This window comes from Hippoglossus hippoglossus, chromosome 12 (assembly GCF_009819705.1).
Source record: "Hippoglossus hippoglossus isolate fHipHip1 chromosome 12, fHipHip1.pri, whole genome shotgun sequence".
Classification (NCBI taxonomy): Eukaryota; Metazoa; Chordata; class Actinopteri; order Pleuronectiformes; family Pleuronectidae; genus Hippoglossus; species Hippoglossus hippoglossus.
Window position 1 is genome coordinate 15,833,177 of NC_047162.1, and position 15,397 is coordinate 15,848,573.

The 15,397-nt window shown below is 42.3% G+C and overlaps 3 protein-coding genes across 3 annotated transcripts; 1 reads left to right on the forward strand and 2 right to left on the reverse strand.

The window, feature by feature from the left end:
• Nucleotides 1–6,763: 6,763 nt before the first annotated feature.
• Nucleotides 6,764–7,668, forward strand: LOC117772015 (heat shock protein 30-like). The gene has a single exon (XM_034602929.1). The coding sequence runs from the start codon at nt 6,867–6,869 to the stop codon at nt 7,497–7,499; it is 633 nt and encodes a 210-aa protein (XP_034458820.1). The 5' UTR covers nt 6,764–6,866; the 3' UTR covers nt 7,500–7,668.
• Nucleotides 7,669–8,703: 1,035 nt separating this feature from the next.
• LOC117772017 (heat shock protein 30-like) lies at nt 8,704–9,530 on the reverse strand. Its single transcript, XM_034602930.1, has one exon. The coding sequence runs from the start codon at nt 9,495–9,497 to the stop codon at nt 8,865–8,867; it is 633 nt and encodes a 210-aa protein (XP_034458821.1). The 5' UTR covers nt 9,498–9,530; the 3' UTR covers nt 8,704–8,864.
• Nucleotides 9,531–10,976: 1,446 nt separating this feature from the next.
• LOC117772014 (N-acetyllactosaminide beta-1,3-N-acetylglucosaminyltransferase 2) lies at nt 10,977–14,980 on the reverse strand. Its single transcript, XM_034602928.1, has 2 exons — nt 14,632–14,980; nt 10,977–12,911 (listed from the first exon to the last, which is right to left on the reverse strand). Exon 2 carries the CDS (start codon nt 12,880–12,882, stop codon nt 11,545–11,547), a length of 1,338 nt encoding a protein of 445 aa, XP_034458819.1. The 5' UTR covers nt 12,883–12,911; nt 14,632–14,980; the 3' UTR covers nt 10,977–11,544.
• Between the last annotated feature and the right edge of the window lie 417 nt (nt 14,981–15,397).

The following is a 15,397-nucleotide window of genomic DNA, read 5'->3' on the forward strand; positions in this document are numbered from 1 at the left end:
GTAAATGTCAGAGTCAGATATTTTTAGGAACTTTTCCTGCCAGCAACTTGCCCAGAAAATGCCCGAGTGAGACCATGTGGAATTACAGCATGAAAATTGCCAGCAACAGACAAATCTCAGGATGAAAAAGAGATAACATGCACGTGGAAGAGCTTCAGGGCTGATGTTGTTGTGCTCTAAATAAAAACACATTCATGTCCTGCCTCCTTCATGCTCTACCCAGACGTTCCGGAAGTTTTCCGGTTGTTGCGAATGCGTCTGACCTGGACAATCTCCTGCCTCGCTCTCCACATGTGAAATGTCCAGACACAATTATCTGTCAATCATCTATAAATCTCTCCATTTTTCTGCAGTTTGCTTTACAGTAAATGTAGACATGACAGTGTCCCTAAATTATCCCGGAGCTTTCTGTCTTTCTGTGCAGAGGAACATCAAGGACATCGGGGAAAGAAAACTGTTGAATTCAGAGTCGGGAGGACACTCCGAAAAAACACAAAAAGACTTTTCCAGAGTTCATGAGCGATGTAGATAATATTCTCTGTTGTGATATTTGTTAGTTATTTACCACTGAAACTTCTGTTTGTGCCAACTTATTATTATTCAAGATCTCATGCATAATAAACTTTTTACGATGAGAAAGTACTAAAGGTGGTGGCAGCGGAACTTCTGCGATAGATATCTCAAAACATCAGGAGGGAAAATCCTCCCTCTGCTGTGAACTATAGTCACTGTCTGACATTTCTGTTGAGTGTCTGAATGCTGAGTGTGGAGATGTATGAACTGTGCACTGTCTGCCACAGTGACACAAAACCCTCCGTGTCATGTACATCATACTCTCTGCAAACTATCCCACAATGCATCGCTCCACATTTTCAAAACAGTTGCAGAACGCCAACACGACAACTGTGGTGATGACGCAAGAATGATGATGAAAAGCAAGGTTTGTCTTCAAAAATAAATAATAGTAAATAAACACTGTCGTTGAATTTTGTTTCCATCAATCAGCAGCAGTCAAATCCAGCAATGTTATTATCCCGGGTTGGTGTCATTGTTTGATTTGTAGTGAAAGTCGTTATATTTTTAAAGACGTGTTCCTCCCTTTAGCGAGTTGATCGCCTTTTTGTGCATCGGCTTAGCTTCAGATTTGTGGATTTAGAGAACAGAGGCGGCTCGTGATGGAGGACGGATTATTTGATTGATTTTCATCAAACAAACACTCTTTAGTGGAGGACTCAGCGTTTGGATTTGGACGGCCACTGATGTTGAGAGTTTGTGGGGGTGGGGCTGATGGATGGCGGGCGAGTGTGGATTAGGTTAAACGGGCCCATTAAAACATGAAAGGTTGTTGATAGCCGATGTGGGAGTATCACACGTCTCCTCTTAGAGACCAGCGGCTTTAGAGTAGAGTGTGTGTGTGTGTGTGTGTGTGTTCATACATGCTGCAAGTGAATCAATAGTGATGAGAGTAGGCTGGTATCTATTACCTATTTAATTATCCTCCATCAAACAAACATGATAGCACCTTGACATCATTGGGACCACAGTCCTACACACACACACACACACACACACACGCACACAGAAAATAAAGGAGACTCAAGGTCACCAAAGCTGATAAAAACACGAATGCATTCGCAAAAGACCATCAAGAGCGGGTTCTTCTCAAATAAATTGTTTTCAGAAATGAACTTCAGGAAAATGGAAAATGTGGTGCAGGCATTTTGCTGAGTTTTCCTTTCATGTACAAAGAACGCAGCAGGAGTCAGATATTTCCACAAAAGCAGGAACGTTTGTGGAACATCCAGGCGAGGGGTAGCGTTTGGGTAGACGACGCGAGAGGCAGGACATGACGTGTAAATTCTGCTGTGGAAATCACGTGTTTCTGTTTACAGCACATCGACACAGACGTTGACCCTTATCGCCAAAAGCTTTCTAGTCTCATCATCTTTTCAAGGTGACATCTTTGAGATATTTGTGTTCTTTATGTTAGAAGCGTGTTTTCTGCGTTGCCTTCTCACATGGGCTCACTCAGACATTTCACCAGGGAGCAGGCGGGGAAAAGTTCCAGAAAACATCCAGCGCAAGCGACTTGGACCTTTGCGTTCTCAATAAGACACTAATACTTGATCCCTCTCATTTAATTCCCTCTCAAGTGTCAGTTTTAAAAATATTTTACAAGCTCACGCTGCCGCTGAGCTTTTAGTTTGTGTGTGTGACAAAGCGGCTGAGCAGTTGTCGTCAGCTGCGAACATCTGACCCGGGCGCGATTAACAAAGACACTCTGCTTGAAATCGAAAATATTTATCACAATGGTGACTTGTCGAAGCAAAACAAGGCGTGTGGGTGCTGCAGCTGTGAGGCAACATGGCCACAGTGTGACAGACAGATCGGAGACGTCCGATACGACCGGAGCTTCCTGTCCTCTCTCTCTCTCTCTCTCTATCTCTCTCTCTCTCTGTCTCTGTCTGTCTCGCTCGTTCTAGCACGATTACATAACAGGCAATCTGCGGTGTTTAAAGAATCTGTGTTGTGTATGTGTGTGTACTGGGAGCACGTTTGTGTATCGTATGACCCAGTGCGTGTGTGTGTGTGTGGCCTAGAAACGTCCGACAGTCTCTCATGGCTTCATTAGGGCATAAACCCAGAGTTCAGAATCCATAACCTTCCAATTATCACTCTGGTCCCCATGCTGTGACGATGTGTGTGTCCTTTTTGTGTCACTGTTTTCTGTTTTAAATACAGTTTTCTCCCAGCGCGACTCTTCTTCTCTTTGTGTATCTCGTTCTTCTGGTCTTATTTCATTTTCTCCCCCCATAGTATCCTCTCCTATAGATTTACGAGTGGGGAGGGGCGGCTGGTTGTGTAAGTGTTTCCCCCCCCCCCCGACTCTGAATTCAAACATTTTTTTTTTCCCCACTGATGTCCTTGATGTTCCTCTGCACAGAAACACAGCCGCCTCTTGGATTATTCAGGGATGCTATGTTTATGTGGAAGTTTACTGTAAAGCTGGAGCTCCGAAGTTTACTTTCATGTATGAAGGAGGCAGCAGAATATTGTTTGTGTCAGAAGAACAGGAAAATGTCCGGAACATTCAGGACGTCGGCAGCAGCTGTCGAATCTCATTGTCTTGTCCTGTATTCTCACATGGGCTCACACCAACATTTTACCAGGGAGCGAGCAGGGAAAGTTCCAGAAAATGTGCAGAACAACTGACTGGGACCTTCTCACTTGCAGAACCTCAGGAACATTTTGGGAAAATGTCCGAAGTTTAACCCAGAAACTTGTTCTCCTCACCTCCTCCATTTGTGGACTTCCTGTGGAGCAGCGTCCCTCTAGATGAGAGTCCTAGCTCCTGCAGTCATTTCACCACTTTACTGTTTCTGGTAAATCGGCAACAACTGATGCCGTCAACGTTCTTGGACAGTCTCAACATATGCCACCAGTTTGAGTTTCCCTTGAGCAGTGACAGAAGTGAGCATGTGCCAAGGGCCCTGGGAGTTTTTTTGTTTTGAGTTGTTTGAATGTTGAACTTGATCAACAAATACATGTCACCCAAACTGTATCTGACACTTCCTGTCAGCAGCTGCAAGGGAATCTGTTCTCACAACTGTCCAGTGTTGAAAATGAGCTGAGGACCAGGATGACGCCACAACAACCGAACACACTCGTGGCCACAGAATATAAACTCATTTACTAAATATGATGTTCATTTATTTAAACCCCCAAAGACAAACTATACTCTAATTCTACTATTTCCTAGCATTTACTTATTTTATTGACTTTTTATTAAAGAACGAGATATAATAGGGGACTGATAGAAGTCCGGGTCTAGTGAACTTGAACTTGTTGGAGGTGTACACTCTACTGCATGTCTTTCGATGTATCACAGATCTATTCCAGTGTAGATTAAACCAGGAGACGTCCATGACAAACTGCCCTCTCTTTATCAATGCAGAAAATGAAGCAAACTTCCACGACAGGAAGTCAACATCCCCGAAATACCTGCTTCCTCCTCTTCTTTGCATCACTACAGTTGAGATAAGGACGTCGGTACAGGAGAGTTATCAGTCCCAGAGCCACTGCAGCATTTCACCACCTCCCTCACTCGTCCTTCACTTCTTCTCCCCTCCTCTCTCTGCTGAGTCCCGCCTCATCACCTCTCTTTCCCTCTTTCCCTCTTCCCCACTCCTCTTGCGTTCTCTCATCTTTCTCTTCCCCCCCCTACTGCTGGATCCTCTCCTCCCCCCTCCTCCCCACATGTCTGTCTGTGCGAAACTGGAGCAACGTCTTAATCGAGGCTCAGAGACGTGACGGGAATGTCTGAGCAACCCCCGGCTCTGCAGTACACACACACACACACTCACACACACACACACACAGACACACACACACACACACACACAGCAACAGACACATTCTGCTTGGCAGCCAATTAACAACCTGCAATCCAGCGCCAAAGGAATAACTGCATGTTGATGAGCTGGAGGCTGTGTGTGTGTGTGTGTATGTGTGTGTGTGTTTGTCTGTTTTTGTGTGTGTCTGTTGTGTTGTGTTGTGTTGTGTGTGTGTGTGTGTGTGAGATGAGCTGGTGGCCGTCAGAACCACTTACACAGATAGAAAGATATCTCTTTTATGTGTTCTGGGGAAAGAGGGGGATTATGCTGCATTAAAAACCATCTCCAGCAGGGACTAACTAAGACAGGAAAAAGGAAGTGTGAGTTCGTGGATGTCATTTGTGTGTGTGCGTCAATAAATGTGTGTGTGTGTGTGTGTTTGTGCACACATGCAGCATCAGGAGAACAGTGCAGATGATTTACATGGAGCTGAGCCTTGCTTTCTCCTCCTCATCCTCCTCCTCATCCTCCTCATCCTTCCTCTATTTTCGCTACCTTTCGTTCTCCTCCTCCTCCTCCTCCTCACTTCCATCCTGCCTTCACTTTGGGGAGTTCATCCAAAGGTGAATGCATGACTAAAAAAAACAAAAAATCCCTCCCTCCCCAAAATAAAAACTCATGCATTCTCTTTATGTGTCAAAAATATTGACACCAGCCTTGGCACAATCCCTGAGCAGCGAGCGCTGTGTTTGCCAGTCCAGGTTTCATCATCCATCTTTCTTTTTTCTTTTTTTCATGAGAGATGGAATATGTTGAAAAGAAGACTGTGGGTTGAAATCCTGCCTTCTGTGTTGTTCTTGCCCTACTTCTCTGCACAGCTCACAGTTCCGGGTCTTTCCTTTGCACTGTCTGGGTAAATAAATATAAAAATCAGGCGGATGAGAGGTTTAAACGATTAAAAACAAGTGGATGAAATGATATTTGCAACAACGGCACATTTATTACTAAAACATGGACAACCAAGAAGTCGTTTATGAAACATTAACGGCTGATATTTTATTTCTAACCTGATTTTGCACCAGTGCTTTCAGAGGCAGTCTCTCATTCCACAGAGGAGATCTGATCACTGATGTAGTGATGATGTATTATAGCATTAATATGGTTGTGTTCATTTAGAATGAAAACTAAAAATCTATAAAAATGTCACGGAAAATACCAATATGATTAAAAAGAGGGACACTAATTAAGTAATCAATTAAAAATGGATTGATATTAATTAGAAGCTGAAAATAACTGAAAATGGCAATGAACACTGAGGTTCTTTTTCATGTGCGTTAGTGTATTAATATTTTTTTTATTAACTAGGACGACAACTAGTGGTGAAGTGCTGAGATAGCAGATGAGTTACTGCCGTTTTGAGCCGTTAAAATGAAGGGTAAGGAAATGCTGCCATCTGCTGGAAATGTATGTATATTACAGGAGGTAAGAGAAGAGCTTTGTGTTTATTACAAAAACAAATGTGTCATAATGAGATGTTAAATAACATTAATGTGTCATCCCTCAGATGTCATTCAAAATAAATTTATTTGTAAACATAACTTATTGATATTTGTGTCATTTATTTCTGCAATGTTGCTTGTTTAGAGCAGATAAATGGAACATTCTCCTAAAAAAATTAGAATTATATAGAGGGAAAGTATACAAATAGAGAGAATCAAACAGAGTGACCCTTCAGATTTAAAGATGATATTTACATTATCATTATCATTTAACAGAAATGATTGAGGTGACACTCTGGAAAGAGTATGATGCCTCAATAAATGTTTTAAAAACGGGTTCATGCTGCCCACAACACAACCTGGTTGTTATCTGTCAAATTAATTCGTTTGATGTGATGATATTAATATTTCAATCAGAAAACTTCACCTTTTCTTAAAGTCTTTTTTAAACTTTAAACTTCAAGTAGCAGTTAGTTTTATCCTGAGAAAGAATCAAAACTATATTTCAATAAAAAGACACGGAGTTATAAGAGAAGTTGAGTTAACTGCCTTCATCTCATTGTTTACACAACATTCTGTCAGAAAGGAAACTTCCTGAAAAAACAGGAAAGATCCAGTGATGTCAGCACTTCTGATAAAACAACCACTTCTAGTTCTATTAATACTTTTACTAGTTATTTTTACTTCGAGTGTTTCCTTCCAGTAGTTTCTAACATCTCATAAAATATTTATTTCATTCAAGGTGAAGTACAATTTTAATATAGTGACAATAGTTTTAGTGACATCTAGTGTTGAAGTCTTGCAAATGCAGGAGGCTTCTTGGTCATTCGGGAAAGATCCAGTGACGTCACAAGTCCTGACTAACAGCCCCGCCCAGTGGAGAGCTGTGGTAACGACTGGAAAGTTCCTGAAGCCTCTGGAGCTCCTGCAGTCAGAGAATAAAAGCTGAGACCGTCCCACAGCTGAGACACAAAGCAACAGCAGCAGCACAGAAGAGACTCACAACAAGACGACTCCACACTGAACTGTGAAGATGCTGTGCTCTCATGGACTCCACTCTGCCCTCAGTCCCTCCATCAGCTTCTACTGGCCTGTACGCAGCCTGCGGCCTGAGGTCAGACCTCTGCTCCAGCAGCAGGATCGACTGCAGAGGGACCTACAGCAGCTGTGCAGCAGTCTGCAGCTGATGGACACACTTCAACACCACATCCTGGGGGAGAAGGAGCGTCTCCAAACCAGCGAGGCCGAGCAGCCGACCTCCTTCCAGCTGCAGAAAGACGGAGAGACCTTTGGCCTGACCCTGGACACTGAAGGCTTCTCCCCAGAGGAGCTGCATGTCAGGCAGGTGGGCAGGAAGCTGAGAGTCAGCGGGAGGACGGAGAAGAAACAGGAGGACGGGAAAGGCTCCTACTCCTACAGGCTCCAGGAGTTCAGACAGGAGGTGAATCTGCCTGAAGGGCTGAAGCCTGAAGCCGTCACCTGCTGCCTGGCTCCAGACGGGAAGCTGCACATCCAGGCAGCCAGAGCTCCACGTGCTGAGGAGGCCGAGAGAGAGCTGACGATCCAGAGGAGCACGGAGGAGGAACCACAGCAGAGTGTGTGTTCACACACAGAAGAGAGGGAGACAGACGACAGCACACAGGACCAGGCTCAACACAAGGACTGATCTCAATGCTGCTGTGAACATGTGCTTCTAGAAAAGAGTTTAATGATGATTCTGTTTTTCAAAGTGTAATCAATAAATACACTGGAAATATATAAACAGTTTTTTATATAAATGAATAATGATCATGTTTGTATGTATAAATAATCATGATTAAATAAATATATTACAACTAAATTCATATTTCTTTGGTGTATTATTTAATTATTATTTTAATTTACCTAAAATATGAGCAGGTAAATCTTACAAAGTGCAAAATTAAACATGAAAAACAAGAAGGACACTTCCCATAGTTACAAAATGCAACTGACATAACTGATGATTCCGTTTTTTTATGGAAGCTTAATCAATAAATGCACTAAAAATGTAACTGTTTCTCTTTGACTTCTTATTTTTCTGTTCTGTCATAAAATGTAAAATTTGTATTGTGTCTTGTTCGGGTAAAAAATATAGAACTTGAAAGTAAAGACAGCTTCTTCTAAATCAGGGTTTGAACAAGAATTAACTGTGAATTTAAATCATTAACACTGACAGTTACTCTATCACTTACTTTCATGATCGTTGGGATGTGATGATACATTCACTGATTATCTTTTGTGTTTTATTCTTCTCTATGTGCTGCAGATGTGTCATATGTTAAATTCCACCCATTGGATCATGAGAAAAAAAGAAAAGAGGTTGCTCTGAAATCAATTATGTATGATGGTGAAATTCATCTCTGTTAATAATCACAGTTTCACAAGTTCCTCAGTAAAGATAAACCAAAACTGTTTAATAACATGAGGTTATTTTATGATCTCCTGTAATATTATATTATGAGAATCAAACTTATAAATAATTATGTGAAATCAATACTCACAATAGCTGAGTCAACTTTTATACTTTTAGTTTAGATTAAAGATGTTTTTCTATCCTCATTAAGCTGAGTGATTTATGTGATTCTTACAAATAAACTGTCAGTATATATATATATATATATATATATATATATATATATATATATACTTTGAAGTGAAACCATTGAAATTAGGGTCATATATTTATTACATATTTAACACATTTTCATTAAGTACTTCTTTCAGGTGATTTACTAATCATGACTGTTTTTCACGTTAAATTTAGTTCTTTGTAAGATTTACCAGCTCAAATTTTGGGTAAATTAAAACAGCAAAAATAACACACTTAAGAAATATGAATGTAGTTGATATATTTATTTAATCAGGAATATTTATACATACAAACATGATCATTATTCATTAATATAAAATACAGTTTATATATTTCCAGTGTATTAATTGATTACACTTTGAAAAACAGAATCATCATTAAACTCTTTTCTAGAAGCACATGTTCACAGCAGCATTGAGATCAGTCCTTGTGTTGAGCCTGGTCCTGTGTGCTGTCGTCTGTCTCCCTCTCTTCTGTGTGTGAACACACACTCTGCTGTGGTTCCTCCTCCGTGCTCCTCTGGATCGTCAGCTCTCTCTCGGCCTCCTCAGCACGTGGAGCTCTGGCTGCCTGGATGTGCAGCTTCCCGTCTGGAGCCAGGCAGCAGGTGACGGCTTCAGGCTTCAGCCCTTCAGGCAGATTCACCTCCTGTCTGAACTCCTGGAGCCTGTAGGAGTAGGAGCCTTTCCCGTCCTCCTGTTTCTTCTCCGTCCTCCCGCTGACTCTCAGCTTCCTGCCCACCTGCCGGACACACAGCTCCTCTGGGGAGAAGCCTTCAGTGTCCAGGGTCAGGCCAAAGGTCTCTCCGTCTTTCTGCAGCTGGAAGGAGGTCGGCTGCTCGGCCTCGCTGGTTTGGAGACGCTCCTTCTCCCCCAGGATGTGGTGTTGAAGTGTGTCCATCAGCTGCAGACTGCTGCACAGCTGCTGTAGGTCCCTCTGCAGTCGATCCTGCTGCTGGAGCAGAGGTCTGACCTCAGGCCGCAGGCTGCGTACAGGCCAGTAGAAGCTGATGGAGGGACTGAGGGCAGAGTGGAGTCCATGAGAGCACAGCATCTTCACAGTTTAGTGTGGAGTCGTCTTGTTGTGAGTCTCTTCTGTGCTGCTGCTGTTGCTTTGTGTCTCAGCTGTGGGACGGTCTCAGCTTTTATTCTCTGACTGCAGGAGCTCCAGAGGCTTCAGGAACTTTCCAGTCGTTACCACAGCTCTCCACTGGGCGGGGCTGTTAGTCAGGACTTGTGACGTCACTGGATCTTTCCCGAATGACCAAGAAGCCTCCTGCATTTGCAAGACTTCAACACTAGATGTCACTAAAACGTGTGTCACTATATTAAAGTGTCACTTCACCCAGAATGAAATAAACATTTTATCAGATGTTAGAAACTACTGGAAGGAAACACTCGAAGTAAAAACAGCAAATGACTGTAGCCACTATAGTATTAATAGAACTAAAAGCTTTGGCATGTAGGCATATTTAATTACTACATATAAACTAAAATAACTGCATTATTAAATTGATCTCACATTGCCTCCATACCTTCTTCCTCATCATAGTTCAGCAGCTCAGAGATCGTTCTCAGGTTCACAGGATTTACTCTCCTGCAACCACATTACTCTGAAACCACTGTCTGCCCATTAGGACTGAAATCAATGACGGAGACCAGACAGGGAAGAGGAAACAATTTCTACTGAGACTGAGACATAACATCCTTTAGAATTTAAGATTTCTTATTCGATTTATGATTTGCTCATATATGAGAACTGCTCAGTGCGGACGCAGTGACTCTCCCTCTCTTAATCCGTCTTCTCCTTTTGTTGTTTTTATCTCCAGTTTCATTCTCCCTGGAGGATTCTCATCTCCAGGGAGAGAGGATTCCCATCTCCTCCTTGTCATCCTCCAACATGTTCCCTCCTTTGTTTTCACGTAAAACTGTCTCATTAAGACAAAAATGCATTTACTTAAAACATTTTAACATGTAACTTTTTCATGGTTTCGCTCATACAACCAAAATTGTCTGTATTGTTTCTGTATTCTGTAGAAAGTCAGGATCCAAAACAGAGTTAAAAAAATCACATCTTTCATATTTGCTTCACATTTAGCATATGCAAATGCAAATCAGCGCACTTACTGTGACCAACTCTTTTTAATGCAGGTGCATATACACTCAACTGCGGATTTTCATAATGATCCAAGTGACCTTGCATACTCTCCAAAGGTCAGACTCTAAATTCTCTGGGTTTATCCACCTTTATTTTGACTCCTTTTCTGCCCTTTTAAACAGATGGTATGGTCAGTGGCTCAATCAAAATATAATTTTATTATATGACTATAAATAAGACAAATAAATATTGATATTTTGTATGTTTTCAGAGACAAACGTTTATTTACCTTAGAAAATCATACATTTTTAAAGCAATCCAGCCACAAAACAACATTAAGCTTGGTTCATCTGTTATAAAACCCATTCCTCATAGTTTGAAGACAACTGCATAACATTATCAGTCAATTGAAATTCATAACAGGAAAAAAAATTGTTGAGTTGTGTAAAATTTGGAAGCCCCTGTTTTCCCCAGAACAAAATAAAAGACATCAGCGTGTGACTTTTGTGTAAATCATTACAAAACTTACCAAAGGCTGCACATGAAACCGTTAGTTTCATCTGATCGGGTATATTTACTACAGTGTTGAAATTGAATCTTGTTTGCTGACTTAACCTGAGTAAAACATGAGAACACACAAATTAAATCATGTTCATCAGTGAACAGATCACAAAGACATTTACAGTATTTTGTATTCACAATATGTTAGGTATTCCATTAATATCGTCTTTATAGGGTCATGACATGAGAGTTTTAACCTGAAAGAGTACAAATACACAATCAGTATTGATTAAAAAACATTAGTGTAATGCCCTCTAAACAGATGTACCCTTGAGGTAGATCAGTCTAGTTGCGTAACTCTTTAAAGGTAGATTACATGGGTCCATCATTAGGCACAACCTGCTTGACAGGAAGATGCAACCACAGTGTCCACGTGTTTTCAAGTGCGGTGGCTGCATTTCATCCCGTCCTCAATGAATCCTATTTGGCAGGCAAATGAGCCTCAGCATTGACCGGGGAGATTCTGCAGCTGGTTCCACAGCGTCAGCATCTCCTTGGGACTGCGTCTGTGAACCAGCAGCACAGATCTGTACGCGCACGGGTTGCCCCTGTCCGATTCCGGGAGGTCAAATGTCAAAAAGCCCGGGTGATGGCCGGGAGCGAGCCCGAGTCTGTGCAGGCACATTCCCAGGTAAACATCGTCTATGGGGAAGAGGCGCACCCTCGCCGACACCTCTTTCAGTCGCATTGCAAGCGAGCGAGAGTACACCACCCCTCCTCCACCTGCGTACGGAGGGTAACCGCCTTTGTAGAAGCGTTCTGGTATGTAGTATTTAGTGGAGGGTTCACGGTTTGGCATTGCGTTGTAGATGACCTCCCCCACGAACAAATCCAAGCCGCTATCATTTGTATAGGGCCTCCACCGGTCGTGCTCCTCCCACTTTTGGTGCAAGTAGTCCAGCAGGGCGCCTGTCCGAACAAAGACATCATCGTCGCCTTTGAACACGAACATGGCGGTGGGGCAGTGCTGCTGGAGCCAGTGCCAAAACAGTGAATCCTTCAGTGTCAGGTTATAGAAGGTGTCTCTGAAATCCCACTGCAGGATGTCCCCATATTTCTGGTTCTCGAGATCCAGCAGGTTGGTGAGGTTTGGGTGGGGGCCTGTGCTCGAGTCCTGCCGTCCAAGTAGAAACACTGTGCGCACTAATCCGCCTCTCTTGTTCGAGTCCATCTTCACCACGCCGCTGCGTCCCCACGTTTCTCGGATGGCCTGCCTGTTTTCAAAGTTCCCCACTTGGGATTTGACGGCCATGAGGAGCATGGGGGTACCCAGACCAAAGCTGCTGTTCTTCTTCCTACACATACCAGGCTGATTAATAAGGAGGGGGTACTCCCTGCAGTGCATGGACCTGATAAAAGCCCTCATTTGTTCTGGCAGGCTGTTTAAATCATTCACACGAGGGACCGAGCACTTGTGCGACAGGCAGTCAGAGAGGCACTCATCCTCAATTTCTGATAAAACCTTCGCTTTCAGCTTCACCCCGGTGGCGTTTCCTCGCAGCAGAGGATTGTGCTGACGATCCCAGACGTGCTGCAACTGGTTCCACAGAGCACTGTCCTCCAGGCGGAGGTTCCAGAAGGGGCTGAGCGGGTGAGAGGCCAGAGTGGAGGAGTTGGCAGAAATGCCCGGGGCGACGTAGTGGAGGGATATTTTCGGAGGAGCGTAGGTGATGGTGACGAATATGGTCACCATGACATAAATCAGGAGGTGGCCGGTCATCATGCAAGGCAGCAGGCACATGCACAGCAGTCGCCCGTTGCATTTGCAGATTCTGCCCATTGCCTGCGGTTAACGAATCAGACACACACCTGCACACAGATAAGCAAATAACGCGTTAGGAGATATGGGGAAATCAGGAAACTTTCAAAGACCAGCATGTTTTTATCCTTATATTCTTTATCACTTCTCTTTTGGATGATTGCAATTCTCTCTTCACCTGCCTGACCAAAGGTCTACATAAATTACAGCTCTTCCAAAACGCAGCAGCCAGACTCCTCAACAAATCTGCTAAAAGAGCAAACTCCAATTTTGGCTTCTCTTCATTGGCTTCCGGAAAATTGATATTAAGATTTTATTGCTGACTTTAAAGACCCATTCTGGACTTGCACCTAAGTAGATTTCAGATACTTTATGTGCCCGGTGGTGACCTTGGGGTCCCCAGCGAAGGCCCTACTTGATATTCCACAGTCCTGGCTGACAACCAGAGGTGAACAGGTCTTTCCTGTCAGGGCTCCTGATCTTAGGAACAATCTATCTGAGGAGATCACTCTGCCAATCTCCTTATCCTCTTTTAAATCTCCCCTAAAGACTCATGTGTGCTTTCTCCTAGTTTTAACCTAACTGTCTATTTAACATTTTTATAAAAATTATAATTTTATAGTATCTCGTTTTTACTCTTTGCTCATCATTAACTTTTATTTTATTACATTTATTTTTTCAATTTTACATAATTTCTGTATCTTTCCTCCAATGCTGTGTGATCTTCAACTTGCTTTTAAATGGTCTCTTTTTTAATGTTTCCTGTTGTTTGTTTTTGTCTATTTTTCATCTTTAACTTGTGAAGCACCTTGTAACTGTGTTTTAAAATGTGCTGTATAAATATATTATTATTATCATTATGATATGATTTGATGTTCTTAAAAAACCTAAATACCAAACAGACATCACTCTTCAGGGCTGGGAATGGCTATTTTTATTAATTTGTTTTCTATATCTTTTTAGTTTATGTTACCTGTCATCATTAGCCTTTTATTATCATATATTCAGTGCACTATCCTATTTATTAACTCACTAAACTGTGCAATATTCACCTCTGTCAGTGCAATTCATGGCTAATGTGCAATCAGTTACACTTTATATTCTGTTTACACTGTGTATATTATTTCTATTCAACCAATTATATCTTTATATTTCCCTTTGTTTTATATTGCATACTTACTGATAATTAATTTACTAATGTGATCTTATCTTATCTTATCTTATGTGCGGTGCAGGCATGGGTCTACCTGGGAGAGCTTTATATATCAAGCACTGAAGTCAACCCTCTGGAGCTTCTGTCTCCTTGGTGATGGTCCAGTGAGGGTTATTATCTGTTCTTGTCTACACACTCAGAGCATCAGTTCTACCTGCTGCTAGGCACACGGCCCCTGTAGACACAGTGTGGAACAAGCATTATGCATTGAAGTGGATCAACTCCTTCTTTCCTTTGCTCTTAAAACTTGGGTAAATATTGGCACAGCGTTGTTGATTGCTTCACAGGTGGTTCACATCTTTCTTTCCATAGTTCAATTGAATGGTTAATTTGTTTATCTGCAGCAGTAGGGATGTTTTTAAATGACCTAGTTCCACTGAATGGACAAAAGAAAAATGGATTATCATTTTGGATAATAAGCCTTGCAGCCAAAAAGTGTCCCAACACATGTTGCTCCATAGGTCATACAGCATTATGGAGTCAGTCTAATAACAGCCAACTTCCAAACCTGCACTGAGTCAAACAATGAATAAAAGTCAAAGGTCAACGTTACTTACGAGTGAGTGAACGTCTCTCGTTGGGTGATCGACAGGTGAGAGACACACTGATTTGTGGTGTCCACCTTTGGGTTTCCGTCTTTTCATCCGGCTTGGTTAAAGGCTGGCTGCAACACGGGAGGTCTGCGGGGCATCATTAGTGTGAATGATGAAGTGAAGCATCATTCAAATGGAGGATCCGACAGCAGCCGCTCCTGCAGTTTAACCCCCCGGAGCAGAGCAACAGATCTCAGGTGAGGCGGACCGTGCGCACTGGGCATGCGCCTCATGGCTCCTCGACGCCGCGGCGCGTGGTTAGGAAAATGAATTCCCTCAGGACAGACACACACTGATTCAAACATGGGAGAGCAGCGGCACCACTCGAGGATTTCTCTCTCACACGCACACACACACACACACACACACACACACACACACACACACAGAGAGAGAGAGAGATTGCTTTGCATGCAGGTGCAAGGGCTGAATATTTGCATGACGTGGCCAACAGGACTATAATTATAATAATAATAATAAACTTTATTTACATAGCACTTTTCAAAAACAAGTTTACAAAGTGCTTCACAACCGTAGAAACAGAACAATTACATACACAAAGACATAAGAAATCCAGGTGAAAACCATATTATAAAAATGAGTTTTTAAATGAGTTTTAAAAAAAGTACCTATAGCCTATTTATATGTATTTTTAAACAAACGAGTAAATAATGCTTTAAAACAGCAGTATTATTGTTGTATTTATCCTGTTTGTTGACAATATTTAATG

Coding starts and splice junctions, on each gene's coding strand:
- LOC117772014 (XM_034602928.1), bottom strand. CDS start 12,882: ATGGGCAGAATCTGCAAATGCAACGGGCGACTGCTGTGCATGTGCCTG.
- LOC117772017 (XM_034602930.1), bottom strand. CDS start 9,497: ATGCTGTGCTCTCATGGACTCCACTCTGCCCTCAGTCCCTCCATCAGC.
- LOC117772015 (XM_034602929.1), top strand. CDS start 6,867: ATGCTGTGCTCTCATGGACTCCACTCTGCCCTCAGTCCCTCCATCAGC.